Below are 13,986 nucleotides of genomic sequence, written 5' to 3'. Positions count from 1 at the left end.
AAGCCCTGAAGCAGCCAAGAAGGAGCAGGAAGTGCTGACGGCAAGGCTGTGGGGGATTTCTGTATCTTGAGGTCGCTTCCTTCCTGGTGGGGAGGGGAACGGGCGTTGCCGAGCCACGGTTCATTCATCTGTAAGGGCTCAGAGTGGGAGGAGAGACTGCGTCATCTGCCTGGAAGCTGCGCTCACGGAGTGCTCCGTTACTGTTTCCATCACCTTGAGCTCATTTTGCCGATTGAGCGCAGCCGTTTTGTCTCTCCGGCCCTGGTGTGTGCACCGCCGGGTGAGGCGGGGTGGGCAGGCACCCAGCGCCGGGCCTGTAGCACCCTGCCCCTCCTGCCTGCCCTGCTGTGAACAGCTGGAACAGCTCGGCAGCAGCGCTGAGGCAGGGCCTTGCCCGCGATGCTAGGGAGGGGCTGGCGCACCTCCATCGCTGCCTTTTTGAATGGGTGCTCACGACAGGCATCGCGACTGCATCTGGAGCAGGTTTCTGGGCGGCTGGTCCCAGCCCGCGTGTTGGAGAAAGGGTGCTGGCTCCCGCCTCGCTCCTGGCTGCCGGCCCGAGTGCCAAACAGTTCTCCCGCGACTGGTGTTTCCCATCACTTAGAGCTGCCTGTTGCTCCCGCAGCCGAGTCGAGCGGAGCGGCGAGGGGGCTGGCTGGGACTCGCTCCCTGCCGAGCACACGGGGGTCGGGGCTGAGCTCCGGGCGCGCTCCCTGGGGCAGGGCTGGCCTCCCCACTTCGCCCCAGCCCTCGCCTCGCTCCTAGCCCGGCGGGGCAGGGCCGGGGCAGGCTCTTGCCCCCCTCTGGTACGTCTGGGCTTTGGGGACCCCCAGCCTCCCCCTCCGTAGCCTTTCCCGGGGGAGCACGGCTCTGCCGCCGGCCGCACAGTCCCTTGCCCTGGGCTCGGCGTTGCCGCTCTCCCGGCCCGGTGGCATTTATGACTTGAATTTATATTGTTTTTTAAATCTGACCCGGGGCGGCAGGGCGCGGGGAACCGGGCACGGGTGGGACTGCGGGTGGACGGCCCTCCCGGCACCGGCCGCCGGGCTGGTCCCGCTCGCCTGTTGCTTCCGCTGGGGTGGCGGGGCTGGTTTGCGGGGAGCGGAGGGGGCGCCTGTTTCCGGGGCTCGGCTCGGGGCGGTGCGCTCTGGCGGGCGGAGCTGGGTCGCCTTTCTACCCCCTCGGCGGCAGCGGCGGCAGTCTCGGGCGAGCGGAGTGGAGCGAAGCGAAGCAGAGCTGAACGGGACCGCACCGGAGCGAGCCGAGCCGAGCCGAGTCGAGCAGAACCCCGCCGCCGGTGAGTCGCGGCGGGCGCCGCCGCCGGGTCGGGCGGGGCCTGGCGCAGCCGGTGCCGCGCTTGCATCAGCCGCCGGCCCCACGTGGCGCGGGTGCGGGCAGCGGCCGGGACCTGCCGCGGCGCCCCGTCCCGGTCCCGCCGTCCGCGGGGCAGCGCCGAGCTCCTGGGCGGGACGAAGCGTGGCTGACAGCTCCGTGGGGCTGGAGATGCCCCCGCGGGGGCTGGCGGCCCCCGGCACCTACCCAGAGCCGCGGCGGGATTGGGCGGGTGGCGGGATGCGGCGGGAGGCTGTCGCCGGCGGGAGCTGTCGCCTGACACGTTGCTTCTCCTCTCTCCCCGCCGGTAGCTCGGTGCGCGATCTCCATTTCGGGCGCCAGCGTGACAGCGGCTGCCTGCGAGAGGCGGCTCCGGCTGTGGGCTGAGCCTCCCCGGGGCCAGCCGACCGCCTGAGCAGCTTTCCCCAGGCCGGCTCTGACGGGTGCTCTGTGGGTCTGGGTGCTTAACGTGTAACTTTCACCAGGGCTCGCAGGCGGTAGGAAGGGGAGGCTGTCCTGCATCTTCCTGTTCGGTGTCGCTCGCGCTTTTTTCTCTGCGCTGCTCTCTGCAGTTTGCAGAGCTCACGTCGGGCATCAGAAATCCTTGGGGCAACTGAGCAGTGCTGGGCAAGGCAGCCAGAGCTGTCCAGGCAGTGGCTGGGGAGGGTGCTACTGCTGGGCACTTGTTGTTCCCTTGAAACCTGGCCCAGAGGCTGCTCCAGGCTGGGATGATGCCTTGGGCCAAGGCCAAATGTGGCACATGCCAGCTCAGGAGGAGGATTTTCCAGAAACGGGCTGGTTTGCTGCTTATGGGGAAGCAGCTGAGCTGGTAGCTACCACTGCAACCATGGAAATCCCCCTCAGTGGAAAAGGGTTGCAAAGTTATCCTTGTGTGTACTTACAGTGATCCATGCAGCGTGGTTCTGCCGCAGGCACCTGGCTGGAGCTTGTTTCATTCCCAGTGAAGGGAGCAGCTGGTGCAGAGAAGGCACTGGTGGGCAGATGGTCCAGTGCTGAGCACAGGCTATCAGCCACGGCCGTGGGCATTGGGAGCCGCTTTTCTTGCAGCTCCTCTTACCCTGTGCCGGCTGTCTGCTCCACAGGGTGCTCATCTCCCAGAGCTTTCTGGGCATGGGTGGCTGCAGTGAGCAAGGGGAGTGGGGGTGTCGCATATTTAGGGTGACTGCAACCTGCAGAGCCTGCGGGCTGCTCGGCAAGTGATAGATGTGTGCCAGGAGCCTACACTGTGTGTCTGGCCATGCATCCCTGCCGAGGGTGTAGTGCAGATGTTGGAAGCAAAAGAGTAACGACTGCGTCCCAATGAGTCACCCCAACCTGCCAAATCCTCTGCTGGAGGAATGCTTTGTCTCCCTGCCATTGCTGCTGTGCACGCCCACACAGCAGGCCAGGGGGATGTGCCAGCAGTCAAGTTTGGGCTGAGGAATCTCCAGGCTGCCAAATCAGTGGGGAGTTGCTGGGAGACAGTGGGCAAGCTCTGGGACATGCTCAGGAACCCCGCGGTGGGGACCACACAGGGCTTGTGCAATGAGCCTGTTTCCCACCATGGACTTGCTGGGTTCCTCCCTGGCTTGCTCTCTTTGGTGCAGGGCTGCACAGGTGGGGTATACACAGCCCCACAATGCCTTGGAGGGAGCCACCACAGTCTGCCCCACCAGTGTGGCCCGGGCTTGGTGCCAATGGGTCAGCTGGGAGCAGGCATAGCTTCTGTGGGCATCAGTACCTGCCTTGCTCCCCACAGTGTGAGCCTTGCTCCCTGCAGTGTGAGTCCTTCTGCTTGCGCGACACTGAGCATCACATTCCTACAGTCCCTTGTCTTGCAGGGGTTTTGAGCAGCTGAGCACCACCCACAAGAGGACAAGATGTTTGGGGAAAAAATGACCAGTGTTGGGAAGAAGCTGATCCGTCGGCGTGTGGTGGATCTGAGCTCCGAGGACACGCGTTTTGCTCGCTGCCTCTCCACGCTGGACCTTATAGCCCTGGGGGTGGGCAGCACGCTGGGGGCTGGCGTGTATGTGCTGGCCGGGGAGGTGGCCAAGGAGATGGCTGGTCCCTCAATTGTCCTCTGCTTCCTGGTGGCTGCTCTCTCGTCGGTACTGGCAGGACTCTGCTATGCAGAGTTTGGGGCCCGTGTCCCCAAAACTGGCTCTGCCTACCTCTACAGCTATGTGACTGTCGGCGAGATCTGGGCTTTCACAACAGGCTGGAACCTCATCCTCTCCTATGTCATAGGTATGGGGCCACGCAGGGTGCTGGCACGTGTGCTCGGACTCCTGCCAGCACCACACTGGCAGCGTGGGAGGCTTGTGGGGGCAACATGTGGTGCTGCAGGAGTAGGGTGTGGGGTGGGATCAGCAGGGAGGTGGGTGCTGGGGTGGGCGTGGCTGGCACTGCCCTGCCCTGGGCTCAGACTGATGCAAAGATTTGCCATCGACCAAGGCACGGCCAGTGTGGCTCGAGCCTGGAGCGCAGCATTCGACAACATCATTGGCAACCACATCTCCACCTTCTTCATGAACAAGACCACACTGCACTTGCCAGGGGTGCTGGCTGAGCGCCCAGACTTCTTTGCCTTGGTCCTGATTGGGCTGCTCACTGGTGAGTGCATAGGAGCAGCTCTGTGGCACCATGGGTGGTGGCATGGAAGCCCGGCAGGTCCCCACTCACCCCTTCCATCCCCACAGCACTGCTGGCCTTCGGTGTCAGTGAATCTGCCCTCGTGAACAACATCTTCACAGTGGTGAACCTGATGGTGCTGGTCTTCGTCATCATTGCTGGCTTCGTGAAGGGAGACATCAAGAACTGGCAGCTCTCAGAGGAGGACTACATCAACCGCTCACACCTGGAGCCTCTGGATGACACCAAGTGAGGAGAGCAACTGTGTCAGGCCAGGGTCCAGCACAGGGCTGGCACCGGCCCACTGTCCATGCACCCCACGGCAGCTGCTCTCCTTGATCCTTTCCAGGGAAAAAGCCTTTGGCTCCGGTGGGTTTGTCCCCTTTGGACTGGAAGGGATCCTGACCGGTGCTGCAACCTGTTTCTACGCCTTTGTGGGCTTTGACTGCATTGCCACCACAGGTACCGCCTTGGTCAAGGGCAGTGTGAGCGTTTCCCCAGCACAGGTGGTGGCTGGCAGGGACCCACCAGGGAGGATGATCCATGGCATGGGAAACAGCCTGTCCCACCGCTCCTGGGAGTTTTCCCCGTAGTGGCTCTGTCTCCAGCTGGGCCAGCACAAAAGGGCTCACAGCCTGCCCTGCCACAAGAAAAGGGGCTCCCTGCACCGCATGGTGAGAGCAAGGCTGCATGCCTGCGCAGGCAGCTCCCAGGGCAGCGGGGAGCCTTTCTGCTGCTGACTCAAGGCTGTGAGAGTGCTGGCTATTGTTAGTGCCTCCCGGTTATTTCCCAGCCTCAAGCAACATTTTTCTAAATGACTGAGTTCATGCAGAACCGCTGCTCTCTGGAGTGCAGGGAGCCCTCTTAATTTCCTCTCATTCCCCCAGGAATCTACTTAGTGGGTGGCTGGTACAGGCTGTTCTGCCTGACCTCCCTGCCTGTGCCTCTCCACCCCCAGGGGCTGCCCAGCACCTGCCTCCTTCCCTCCTACACCGGCTGCTGAGCCCCTTGCTGCAGAGTGTGGTGCAGTGGGAGAGCACACCTTTGCAAAGGCTGGGGGTGCCCACCTTTGCAAAGGCTGCGTTGCTGTGCCCACACATACAGAGGATCTGCATTCGGTGGGCTCTGTGGAGAGCAGGAACTGCTGGTGGGGTCATATGGCCAGATGGATGGGAGGGCTGCAAGCCCAGCTACTGGACAGCCACGTGCCTGGAAGCCAGGGCTGCAGCCAGGCGCCTCTACTCTCGGCGGTGCTGAAGCCTCTGCCAGTGCAGCAGCACTGCTGGGGACCCCTCCTCTCCAATAGCCCCTGTCTGCTGCTGGCCAGCCCCATGCTGTCATGGAAAGTCCCTGCTGTGGCTTGTCCCCTGGGGCCAGCTGCCCCATGCTGTGCTGCAGAGCAGGAACGGATGCTGCCTCTTGTCTCCACACAGGGGAGGAAGCCAGAAACCCACAGCGCTCGATCCCCATTGGCATCATTGTGTCCCTCCTCATCTGCTTCGTGGCTTATTTCGGGGTCTCCGCAGCCCTGACCCTAATGGTACCCTACTTCCTCCTGAACAAGGACAGCCCCCTGCCTGAGGCTTTCAAGGAGGTGGCCTGGGAGCCAGCCCGCTACGCTGTTGCTGTCGGCTCGCTCTGTGCCCTCTCCACCAGGTAGGACTGGCTCCATTCCTGACACCACCTGGCACAGCACAGGGAGCAGCACCACAGCACCCTGGCTGGGCTGGGGGTTTGCCCCATCCAGCTGCTCTCCGGCTCCTGGCATGGGGATGGTCCCGTCCCCGTCTGGGTGGTGGGTGTGGACAGCTTGCCTGGCATGCCCTGAGCCATCTCTCTCCATGGCAGCTTGCTGGGCTCTATGTTCCCCATGCCCCGTGTGATCTATGCCATGGCAGAGGATGGGCTGCTCTTCAAGTCCCTCTCCAGCATCAACAGCCACACAAAGACCCCTCTGTCAGCCACCATCACCTCAGGGCTTCTTGCAGGTAAGGCTCCTGGCTACCGCCTCATGCTCGGCCCTGTTGTGGTCTGGAGCCGTGCTGATGCTGCTTGTCCTCATTGCAGCGGTGATGGCCTTCCTGTTTGACCTGAAGGACCTCGTGGACCTCATGTCAATTGGCACACTGCTGGCCTACTCCCTGGTGGCAGTGTGCGTGCTCATCCTCCGGTGGGTGCCTCCCCTCAAGTAGAAGTGCCCAGGGTGATTGTGCCTTGCATCGAGCACGGGGCTTGTGGCCACAGCTTTTTCCCAGGGGGACACAGCCTGGGGAAGCATCAAGCCCCCAAGATGGAGGCTGCTCACAAGAACCTGTGCAGTGCCTCTGGGCACATCAGTAGGGTGGCCATCATGGGACCACTGCCAGAGCAGCATGTGGGGCTGGAGGAGCAGGCGGGGTATGAGGGTGCTCCCCATTGTCCCTTCTGGGCTGGGAAGTTTCTCGGGCTCTGCTGCAGCCTGTCCCATCTGCTCAGGTACCAGTCCGGGCAGCTGAACTCCCCGAAAACCATGGAAATGCTGGAGCTGAATGGGAATGAGGAGGAGAGGGTGATCATGAACCCAACTGTCACCAGCGCAAGTGCCCAGCAGAAAGAGATGCTGACCCTGGCAATGCTCTTCAACCCACCTGCAGACACCCCCACCACGCTCTCAGGGCGCATTGTCTATATCTGCGTCTCAGTCATCGGTGAGTGAGCAGGAGTTGGCAGCTGATGTACCCTTCTGCCAGGGGCTGGAGTGTTTTGGCACGTCTCTGCAGAGCCAGGAAGGGATGGTGGGCACACTGGGCAGGCGAGAGGGGCCAGGCAGCACAGGCTGCCAGCTGCTGTTGGCATTGCCAGCAGGCACTGGACCTGCTCTGCCCTGAGAAGGGTGCCAAGTGCAGGGCATGGCTAAGGTTTGGGGCACATGGGGTCTGATGGAGGATGTGGGTGCTAAGCCAGACATGTCCTGGTGGTCACGGGAGCTCCCTGTGACAAGCCTGGACCAGGCTGGCCACCCAGTGAGGGTTGTTCCCTGGCCCCCCAAGAGTGCTCAGGCTCAGCCAGAGAGGTTTGATGCATCCATCAATGGCTCCATTGTGCAGCTAGAATCGGGTGCCTCAGCCAGGTCTGGGTAAGTGTCAGAGCTGGGCTTGAGCCCAGCTGAGCTCAGGCTCCCCTCAGCTTGCTGGTCAGCAGGTTCCCCTGGCAAAGTGCTTTCCTGAGGCTTTGGGGTATGTGTTGGAGACAGCATGTGCTGGACCCGTACCTGCCTGAGAGGAGTGGGTGCCTCAGCCCAGCCGCTGGTGAGGCTTGGGATCCCAGGGAGGCCGCATGCCATGCAGCCCCCTGAGTGCCCCCTCCCTTGCAGCTGCACTGATCATGGTCATCTGCGTGGTCCTGACCCTCAAGGTGACGGCGCTGAAGGATGCCAATGTGGGCTGGATCACGGCCCTGGTGCTGCTTTTTGTGGCTCTGCTCATCCCCACCATTATCATTTGGAGGCAGCCCCAGAGCAACGCGCGTTTGAACTTCAAAGTGAGTGCAGCCCCCAGCAGCTCGGTGTCTGCACACCTGCGGACACCTGGCAGATCTGGGCCATTACAGGGTCTGCCATGGCTCACTGCCAGGCAGTCGTTGTCCAGGAAAGCTCTGGGTGCTCTCTGGGCTGTGGCGGGGGTGGGATCCCTCTGTGGCCAGGAGCATCCTTGAGCCTGGCCAGGTCCCTCAAGGCACAGCTGACATGGCACCTCTTGTCCCCCACAGGTACCTTTCCTCCCGCTCCTGCCAATCTTCAGCATCTTCATTAACGTCCTGCTGATGGTGCAGCTGAGTGGTGGCACCTGGGTGCGGTTTGCCATCTGGATGGGCATAGGTAGGTGTGCTGTGGAGGCAAGCGCGGTGCCCACAGAGTCTCCCCTGGAGGGCTGTTTCACTGGCAGCCCGCCACTGTGCATTTCATTGCGGAAACTGTCCTGCAGGTTTTATGATTTACTTCGGCTATGGGATTCGGAACAGCGTGGAAGGGAAAAATGCAGAAGAACGCTGTGCCAGAGTAGAAAAGCCTCTGGGCCACCCTGGACTGGACCCCAGCCCCGGGGCTGCTGCAGTCTGAGGGACTGGGCACCATCACTCCGTGGACCTCTGCCAGTATTGCTGCTCGGGGACAAGATCATGATCTACACAGGATATTCATCTGCTCTCCCATGGGGAGCGAGTCCCAGAGTCAGGACCGCGGAACCGGGTCGTGCGCTGCCTTTTCCCCTCACAGAGCAGAGGTTACAGAGATGAGTCCCCAGGCCGGGTGGGAGTGCTGATGGCCCAGGGCTGGTCTCTGCCATCCCCCAAAACCTGCCGAGGGGCAGTGACACCAGCACGGCCCTCCCGCTGTGGAAGCTGCTGTCAGAAATGCTGCTTTCCCAGAGCACAGGAGGTCCCACGTGATGGTGCAGCTGTATTCGTTTTGTCTGTCCATGTGGCTGTGGTCACAACCTCTTCTCTGTGCTTTCCAAGTGCTGTGCATGTACATGGCAACCATGGCTGGAGCTGTGGACAAAGCTTGGGGCACTTGTTCTGGTACCGCCAGTAGTCCAGTGCTTGCCGGCAGCATGGGGCTCAGCTGGCCAAAACACTCTCTGTGCCTGGGATTTGCATCCCATGCTGAGCCCTTTGCTGCCCCAGCCATGCTGCTTGGTGTGAGCATCTAGTTCGGGTGTCTGGAAGATGCATAATGTAGCCGTACCAGTGTCCAACCTCGTATGCTTTTGCATAATTCGTGTTTTAATGTTGATTTTTATACCTACTAAACTAAATGTTTTTTAAGTGCTTGGCTCTGTTAGTCGTGCCGCAGCTCATGTTAATGCCCTGTGGTTGTGGACCCCTGGGCAGGACCCCACGTGCTACCAGTTCAGGTGCCAGGCCCGTGCCAGCGCAGAGCAGGGCTCTGCCACAGTTGGCTCTGCTGGGTGAGCTCCCTCCCCAAAACTTGCCAGCTGGAGCCACAAGCCCTCGCACTGTCCCCTGGGACAGTGAGCCAGGAACTGCGGAACAGTGCTCCAGGCCAGCTCAACCCAGCGCTGCTGGTACCTGTGGGCAGGACACCAGTCTGCCACAGCCCCACCTGCAGGCCCTGTGCGGTGTGGGAGCGTGCCACACCACTCAAGGGCAACAGCTGCAGTAAAGACCTTGGAAATATCTCCTAGAGGCTATAGCAATGGCCTGCAGAGAAAGCGTGGCTAGAGCCTGGGCTGCATCCATGTGAGATGATTTCCCAGATTCTGGTCTGGTCTAAATCAGCCCTGACAGATTATTTTGCAAAATAAACTAATTTAGAGCAGATGGATCTTGCATGGTTTTGGCATCTCTCCCTGTTTACTGGCAGTGGAGCAGGGTCACTACACGGTCAGTGGCAAGGGCCACAAACCATCAGCTCTGCTCAGCCCCTGGGCTGGAGCTGTGAGCCCTGCCCCAGGGCTGTGCCCAGGCTAAAACAGGCTGAGGCACCTGCTCTGGCCCTGCACTGGGCACTGCCTGCCCTGCTGCCCGGGCCAGGGTGCCCTGCCACAGACTGAGGCTCCAGCCCTCAGGTGCAGCTGACTTCTGGCACTGGCTCCTCACAGGTGCTTCCAGCTCTCCTGGTCATGCTGGTGCCTCAGTGTGCTGCACTGCATCCCACCACCCTGCCTGGTGGGTATGTTCTGGCTGGCAGCAGCACATGGGCCCCTGCTGAGCCCTGAGCCCGCAGTCCCCCTGGCATCCATGCACCTGGGTTCAGGTGCTGTTGTCCAAACCTAGCAGGCAATACAGTGCGATACAGCTGCAGCCCTGGCTGCCTGGCTCAGTACTGCTGCAGCCCCCCCGTGCCTTCGTGCCGGTGTCCCCATGCATATTTGCTCATTCATACCCATGGCTCTGTGTGGATCTGTTTGTGCCCATGGGCATGTCAGTGCCTGGCTCCAGGCCATCCCACTGAGTATTGGCAACCCATCCTGGGCACCGACTGGGATTGGCAGAGCTCCGGACATGGAGCAAGGTGCTGGAAGCCCTGGGCAGCTCCCACCATAGCAGCCCCTCGGGGAAGCAGCTGTCTGGCAGCTGCCTGTCCATGCCCGTGCAGTGCAGTGCGTTGGTGCCATCCCACCACGGGTGCAGGTGCTGGCAGGAGCACAGCAGACCTGTCTACCCCTGGGCCCTGTGCTGGGTGCTCTGCCCTTGGCTGCCTGCCTGGGGGGGGCTGCCCCAGTCCTGAGCGCCAGCTCTGGTGGGACCTTGCCTTCCTCTGCCTGCTGCCTCCTTCCACCTCATCTGGGCTAGCAGGCCTGCCAGGGATGGCATGGCATCCTCTGCCGGGCAGTGCCTCTACGCTTCCCAGGCCCTGCTGGGGTTACAGCTCATCTTGGCGCATCTGTTAGTGGGTGAATAATACCCAGTGGAGCTCCAGCATGTCGTTGGCTGCCCCCACTGCTTTAACTGCTGCCATGCCAGCCTGCGTGTGGCCTGATGAGATGCCCTGATAGCAACCCAGGGCTCCATTATGCAGAAAGAGGCCAGGAGAGAAGCATGTTCGTAGGTGAAGGCTGCCAGGTGTTGGGGGCTGCAGGGTGGGCTTTCCCCTCCCATGCCAGTCTGGAAGGGGCCATTTTCCAGTTTGAGAAAATGCAGCAAAAAGCAGAGCCTGGTCCCCAGCCCTGCACACAGGTGCCTAGTTTTTTGCTCTGTCAGCTGTGGAGTTTCCACCCAGATTCACAGCACAGGCTGTGTTCCTGCCTGCTGCCTGTCCATGGGCCTCTCCGGGGCAGCTCCAGCCCCAGCAGAGCGGCTGGCAGAGCCCTGGAGGGAACAAAACAAGCCTGAAGCTGCTCCCCTGCCTGTGCCTCTGCTGCTGCATGGTTGCCGGGCAGACCAGGCACAAGCGTGGGCAGGAGCATGGGCAGGGCTGGCTTCTGTTTCAGTGCTATCTTACTGGCGGTAGTGCTGGGGGGGGCACCCAGGCAGGCCACTGCTACAGCCAGGGCTTGGTTTGTGATCTCCCTGTTGCTGTCCCCCCTGGACTTAAAGGGGAGCTGGAGCATTGTTGGCTCTGGCTGCGTTTGGCCCAAGTCTTGTTGACGGGGCAGGCAGTTAGGGCAGCATTGCAGCAGAGGCCAGGCTGCAGCCACCAGCTGATGCCAACATGCTCTGGCTGTGGGCCATGCTGGGGATGCAGCTGGTGGGTTGGGGTGCAAAGAGCTGGTGGCTCGTAGCCTCCCACCCCGCCTGGCTCCACGCAGTCCCCTGCGGCTTTCATAACCACATGCAGTGCTACGTGTCCAGGTGCAGACCCTGGCTGCCTTTAGGGCACACAGGGCTTTCCTGGCAGAGGCGTTGGAGCAGCTCTCTGCACACCAGCTGCTTACTGAAGAAGCGCCTCCAGGGGGGTTGCTGAGAGCACCCCATGTGGGTTGCACAGTCTCAGGCCAGGATGGAGATGGAGGGCTGTGCCACTGAGCCATGTGAAGGAGAACTGGCACCGCAGACCTGCACTGCCCCTCTGCCAGAACAGGGGTGGCCCTGGCACATGGAGATGTAGCAGCAGATTAAATTTTAAATTGGGTACCATGATCCGTTTGGGAGTTAAAATAGGCTGACTGGGCCACACTGCTCTGTAACACCAAATACTTCAACCTGAGGAGTTAACGTACCTTTTTCTTCCCTGTAGGACTGGCAAGCAGGTACCTCAGCTCCTCTTCTCCACAGGTGACTGGCAGAGCGGAGCTGCAGAGGCTACTGGGTGGGACGTGTCCATCAGTGGAGCTTGAGCCCTGGAATCTGAGGAATCCACCTTGGGGCAGATGGGGTTACTGGTGCAACAGAGCAAACTCAATATACTTCTGCAGCAGCGCTCTCACCATCCAGAAGAGCTCCAGGACATCAAAGCCAGTGCTAGGTGAGATTCCTATCACTCCTTACTCACCCAGCTCCAGGCAGTTTGCAACCCTTCAGCTTTCTGTGGTAACACCTTAAGCATGGACGACCTAGTAGCTGGCACAAGGCTGTGGCATCCGATAATCCTCCTGGCCCGAAGCTGCTGCAGGTGGCTGACTCTCTAATCATGCAGACTTAATGGTCTCCTTGCTTTGCCTTTGCAGGTCTGGCACGATGACTTGCTGCCAGGTGATTGCTCTTCTCTTGCTCTCCTTTCCTCCCAGTGCTGCAGCTGGTGACCTGGTTCCCACTCTTGTTCCCTGGTCCACACTGCAGCTACCCAAAGGACGGATCTTGTCACAGCTCCTCCTGGAGCTGACAGCACGCTGTGATGACACCTGTGCCTGGCAGGAGGACACCCTGACTTCCAGGAGTACCTCTTTTATGAGACAGTGTATCCAAATGGCACATGCACCCTCACCATGGTGGAAGTGAGCCCCTGGATGAGTGGCGCAGAGAGGAGATAGCGGAGATGGCATGTGTGACGCAAGCAGCAGATTTATGGTGCAGACAGGCGGTTTTCCATCAGTGGGAACAACTTCCTGATGAATTAACCCTTCTCTGCCACCATCAAGATCCCCATGGGTTTCACAGACGCGCTGGTGTCTAAGCAGCATGTCCTCACCACTGCCCGCTGCATTCATGACGGCAAAGACTATGTGAAGGGGGCTAAGAAGATTAAGGTGGGTTTCTTGATGCTGGCACAGGGCACTGGCAACGGGATGGGGATGAGCAGGCTGGCCATGCCTTGGGCTCGGGTGCAGCGCATGCAGGTGCCCACAGGCTGGATCCAGGGCCGCAGCTTGGTTAGCATGGACCACAACTATGGTTGTGTGGAGCTGCACAGGTCACACTGGTGCCTGCACATGAAGCAGATGGCAGCTACGGCAGCAGAGGAGATGGCTGGGAAGAGGATTCATTTCTCAGGGTTTGACAGTGACTGGCTGGGCAAGCTGGTCTGCCATTTCCGTGGGGTGGGTGATGAGACAGTCCACCTCATCTACCAGCACTGCAATGTCAGGCCTGGCGCGTCTGGCTCTGGGATGTATGGCAAAGTGTGGGACCCCATATGACACAAATGGGAGAGGAATGTGATCAGTGGCTGGAAGTGGCTGGGGAGCACCGTGACTATAATGTTGCCATTTGCCTGACTGCTCTAAAATTTCCTCAGATTTGTTTAGATCAAAGGGGACTCTGAAAAATGTCACACTGAATGAGAACCGTAGCCTGCCTCTTCCCCTCCCCAGTGCAGTTGTCTTACCACTTGTGTGATGTTTCTGAGCGAGAACATGGCTGAGGAGCCTGAGGAGGAGCAGTGTTTCCTGAGAAAACTGCTCCACGTTATTCTGTTCTCTATCATGGAAGAATAGGGTCTCCACAGATCACAAGGGATCCAGCAGAAACTCACTGGAGTCCAAGTCCTGATTCCCCAGGAAGTCTGAAGGGTGGTTTAAGCTTCTTTGCTGGTGCTGGCATGAACTCAACATCAGGGCTCTTTATGGAAAGAGCTTAGCTGTCAGCCAGGGAAAGTGACCTCTGCTTCCAGCATGTTAACTGCTTATGACTTGAAGAGGCAGGCACATGCTTGCTGCTAAGCTGTACCCAGTTTCTCTTGGATCTCTTCAGGTCTCTCGGTCTGTTGGCTGCACTGTCTAGCTTGGCACTGCCCCAGCAATGTGACAACAAAGGGTTTTCTCTCCTAATAGGACTTTAGTGTGCTGATGAAAGGTGTCTGAAAGGCAGCCCTGGAGCCTGGGTCTTCTGGGCACAGAGTGTACCATGGCCAAGAGCCCAGCCAGGGCAGGAGGGGCTGCTCCAGGACCCTTGGCAGCCACTGTGCTTGGGAATGCACTTGGCAAGGACACCTCTTCTGACTGATGCAGCATGGTGCCACATGGGTACCTATATGTGGCAGCATGGGCCAAGAGCTACGACCACCTACTGACTTGTAAACTTTCTCATCTCTCTTTCGTTCTGCCTGGGATTGCTGTAGGAGGAAGGGATCCTGACATTTACTGCAGCTGTAGTATTTGAGGTGGATTCTTTTAGGCAAATACATGTATTTGAATAAAACTC

General features: G+C 60.1%; 1 protein-coding gene and 1 pseudogene across 8 annotated transcripts; both read left to right on the top strand.

Moving 5' to 3' along the window:
* Window positions 1-1,129: 1,129 nt before the first annotated feature.
* Window positions 1,130-8,769, top strand: SLC7A3 (solute carrier family 7 member 3). Of its 8 annotated transcripts, XR_012662734.1 has the most exons (13): window positions 1,130-1,297; window positions 3,174-3,582; window positions 3,790-3,948; window positions 4,035-4,215; window positions 4,316-4,428; window positions 5,400-5,622; window positions 5,815-5,954; window positions 6,034-6,136; window positions 6,442-6,653; window positions 7,319-7,485; window positions 7,714-7,822; window positions 7,929-8,540; window positions 8,613-8,769. XR_012662734.1 is itself a non-coding variant. In XM_075106884.1 (12 exons), exons 2-12 carry the CDS (start codon window positions 3,213-3,215, stop codon window positions 8,060-8,062), a joined length of 1,911 nt encoding a protein of 636 aa, XP_074962985.1. In that variant the 5' UTR covers window positions 1,130-1,297; window positions 3,174-3,212; the 3' UTR covers window positions 8,063-8,769. The 8 variants fall into 8 exon arrangements, 6 of the variants coding, with proteins under 6 accessions (XP_074962985.1, XP_074962991.1, XP_074962990.1 ...); XM_075106884.1 differs by having other exon boundaries at window positions 7,929-8,769; XR_012662735.1 differs by lacking the exon at window positions 3,790-3,948 and having other exon boundaries at window positions 1,199-1,297.
* Window positions 8,770-11,777: 3,008 nt separating this feature from the next.
* LOC142063213 (serine protease 23-like) lies at window positions 11,778-13,986 on the top strand (annotated as a pseudogene).

Source organism: Phalacrocorax aristotelis, chromosome 11 (assembly GCF_949628215.1).
Source record: "Phalacrocorax aristotelis chromosome 11, bGulAri2.1, whole genome shotgun sequence".
NCBI classification, from domain to species: domain Eukaryota; kingdom Metazoa; phylum Chordata; class Aves; order Suliformes; family Phalacrocoracidae; genus Phalacrocorax; species Phalacrocorax aristotelis.
Note: the sequence above shows the minus strand (reverse complement) of the source record. Positions and strands in the feature narration are given on the sequence as shown.

Bases quoted from the DNA above. Each gene is read 5' to 3' on its own strand.
- SLC7A3 (XM_075106884.1), top strand. From the start codon at position 3,213: ATGTTTGGGGAAAAAATGACCAGTGTTGGGAAGAAGCTGATCCGTCGG. The intron at 6,654-7,318 runs GTGAGTGAGCAG...CCTCCCTTGCAG, and splicing joins TATCTGCGTCTCAGTCATCG to CTGCACTGATCATGGTCATC. The intron at 7,823-7,928 runs GTAGGTGTGCTG...ACTGTCCTGCAG, and splicing joins TGCCATCTGGATGGGCATAG to GTTTTATGATTTACTTCGGC.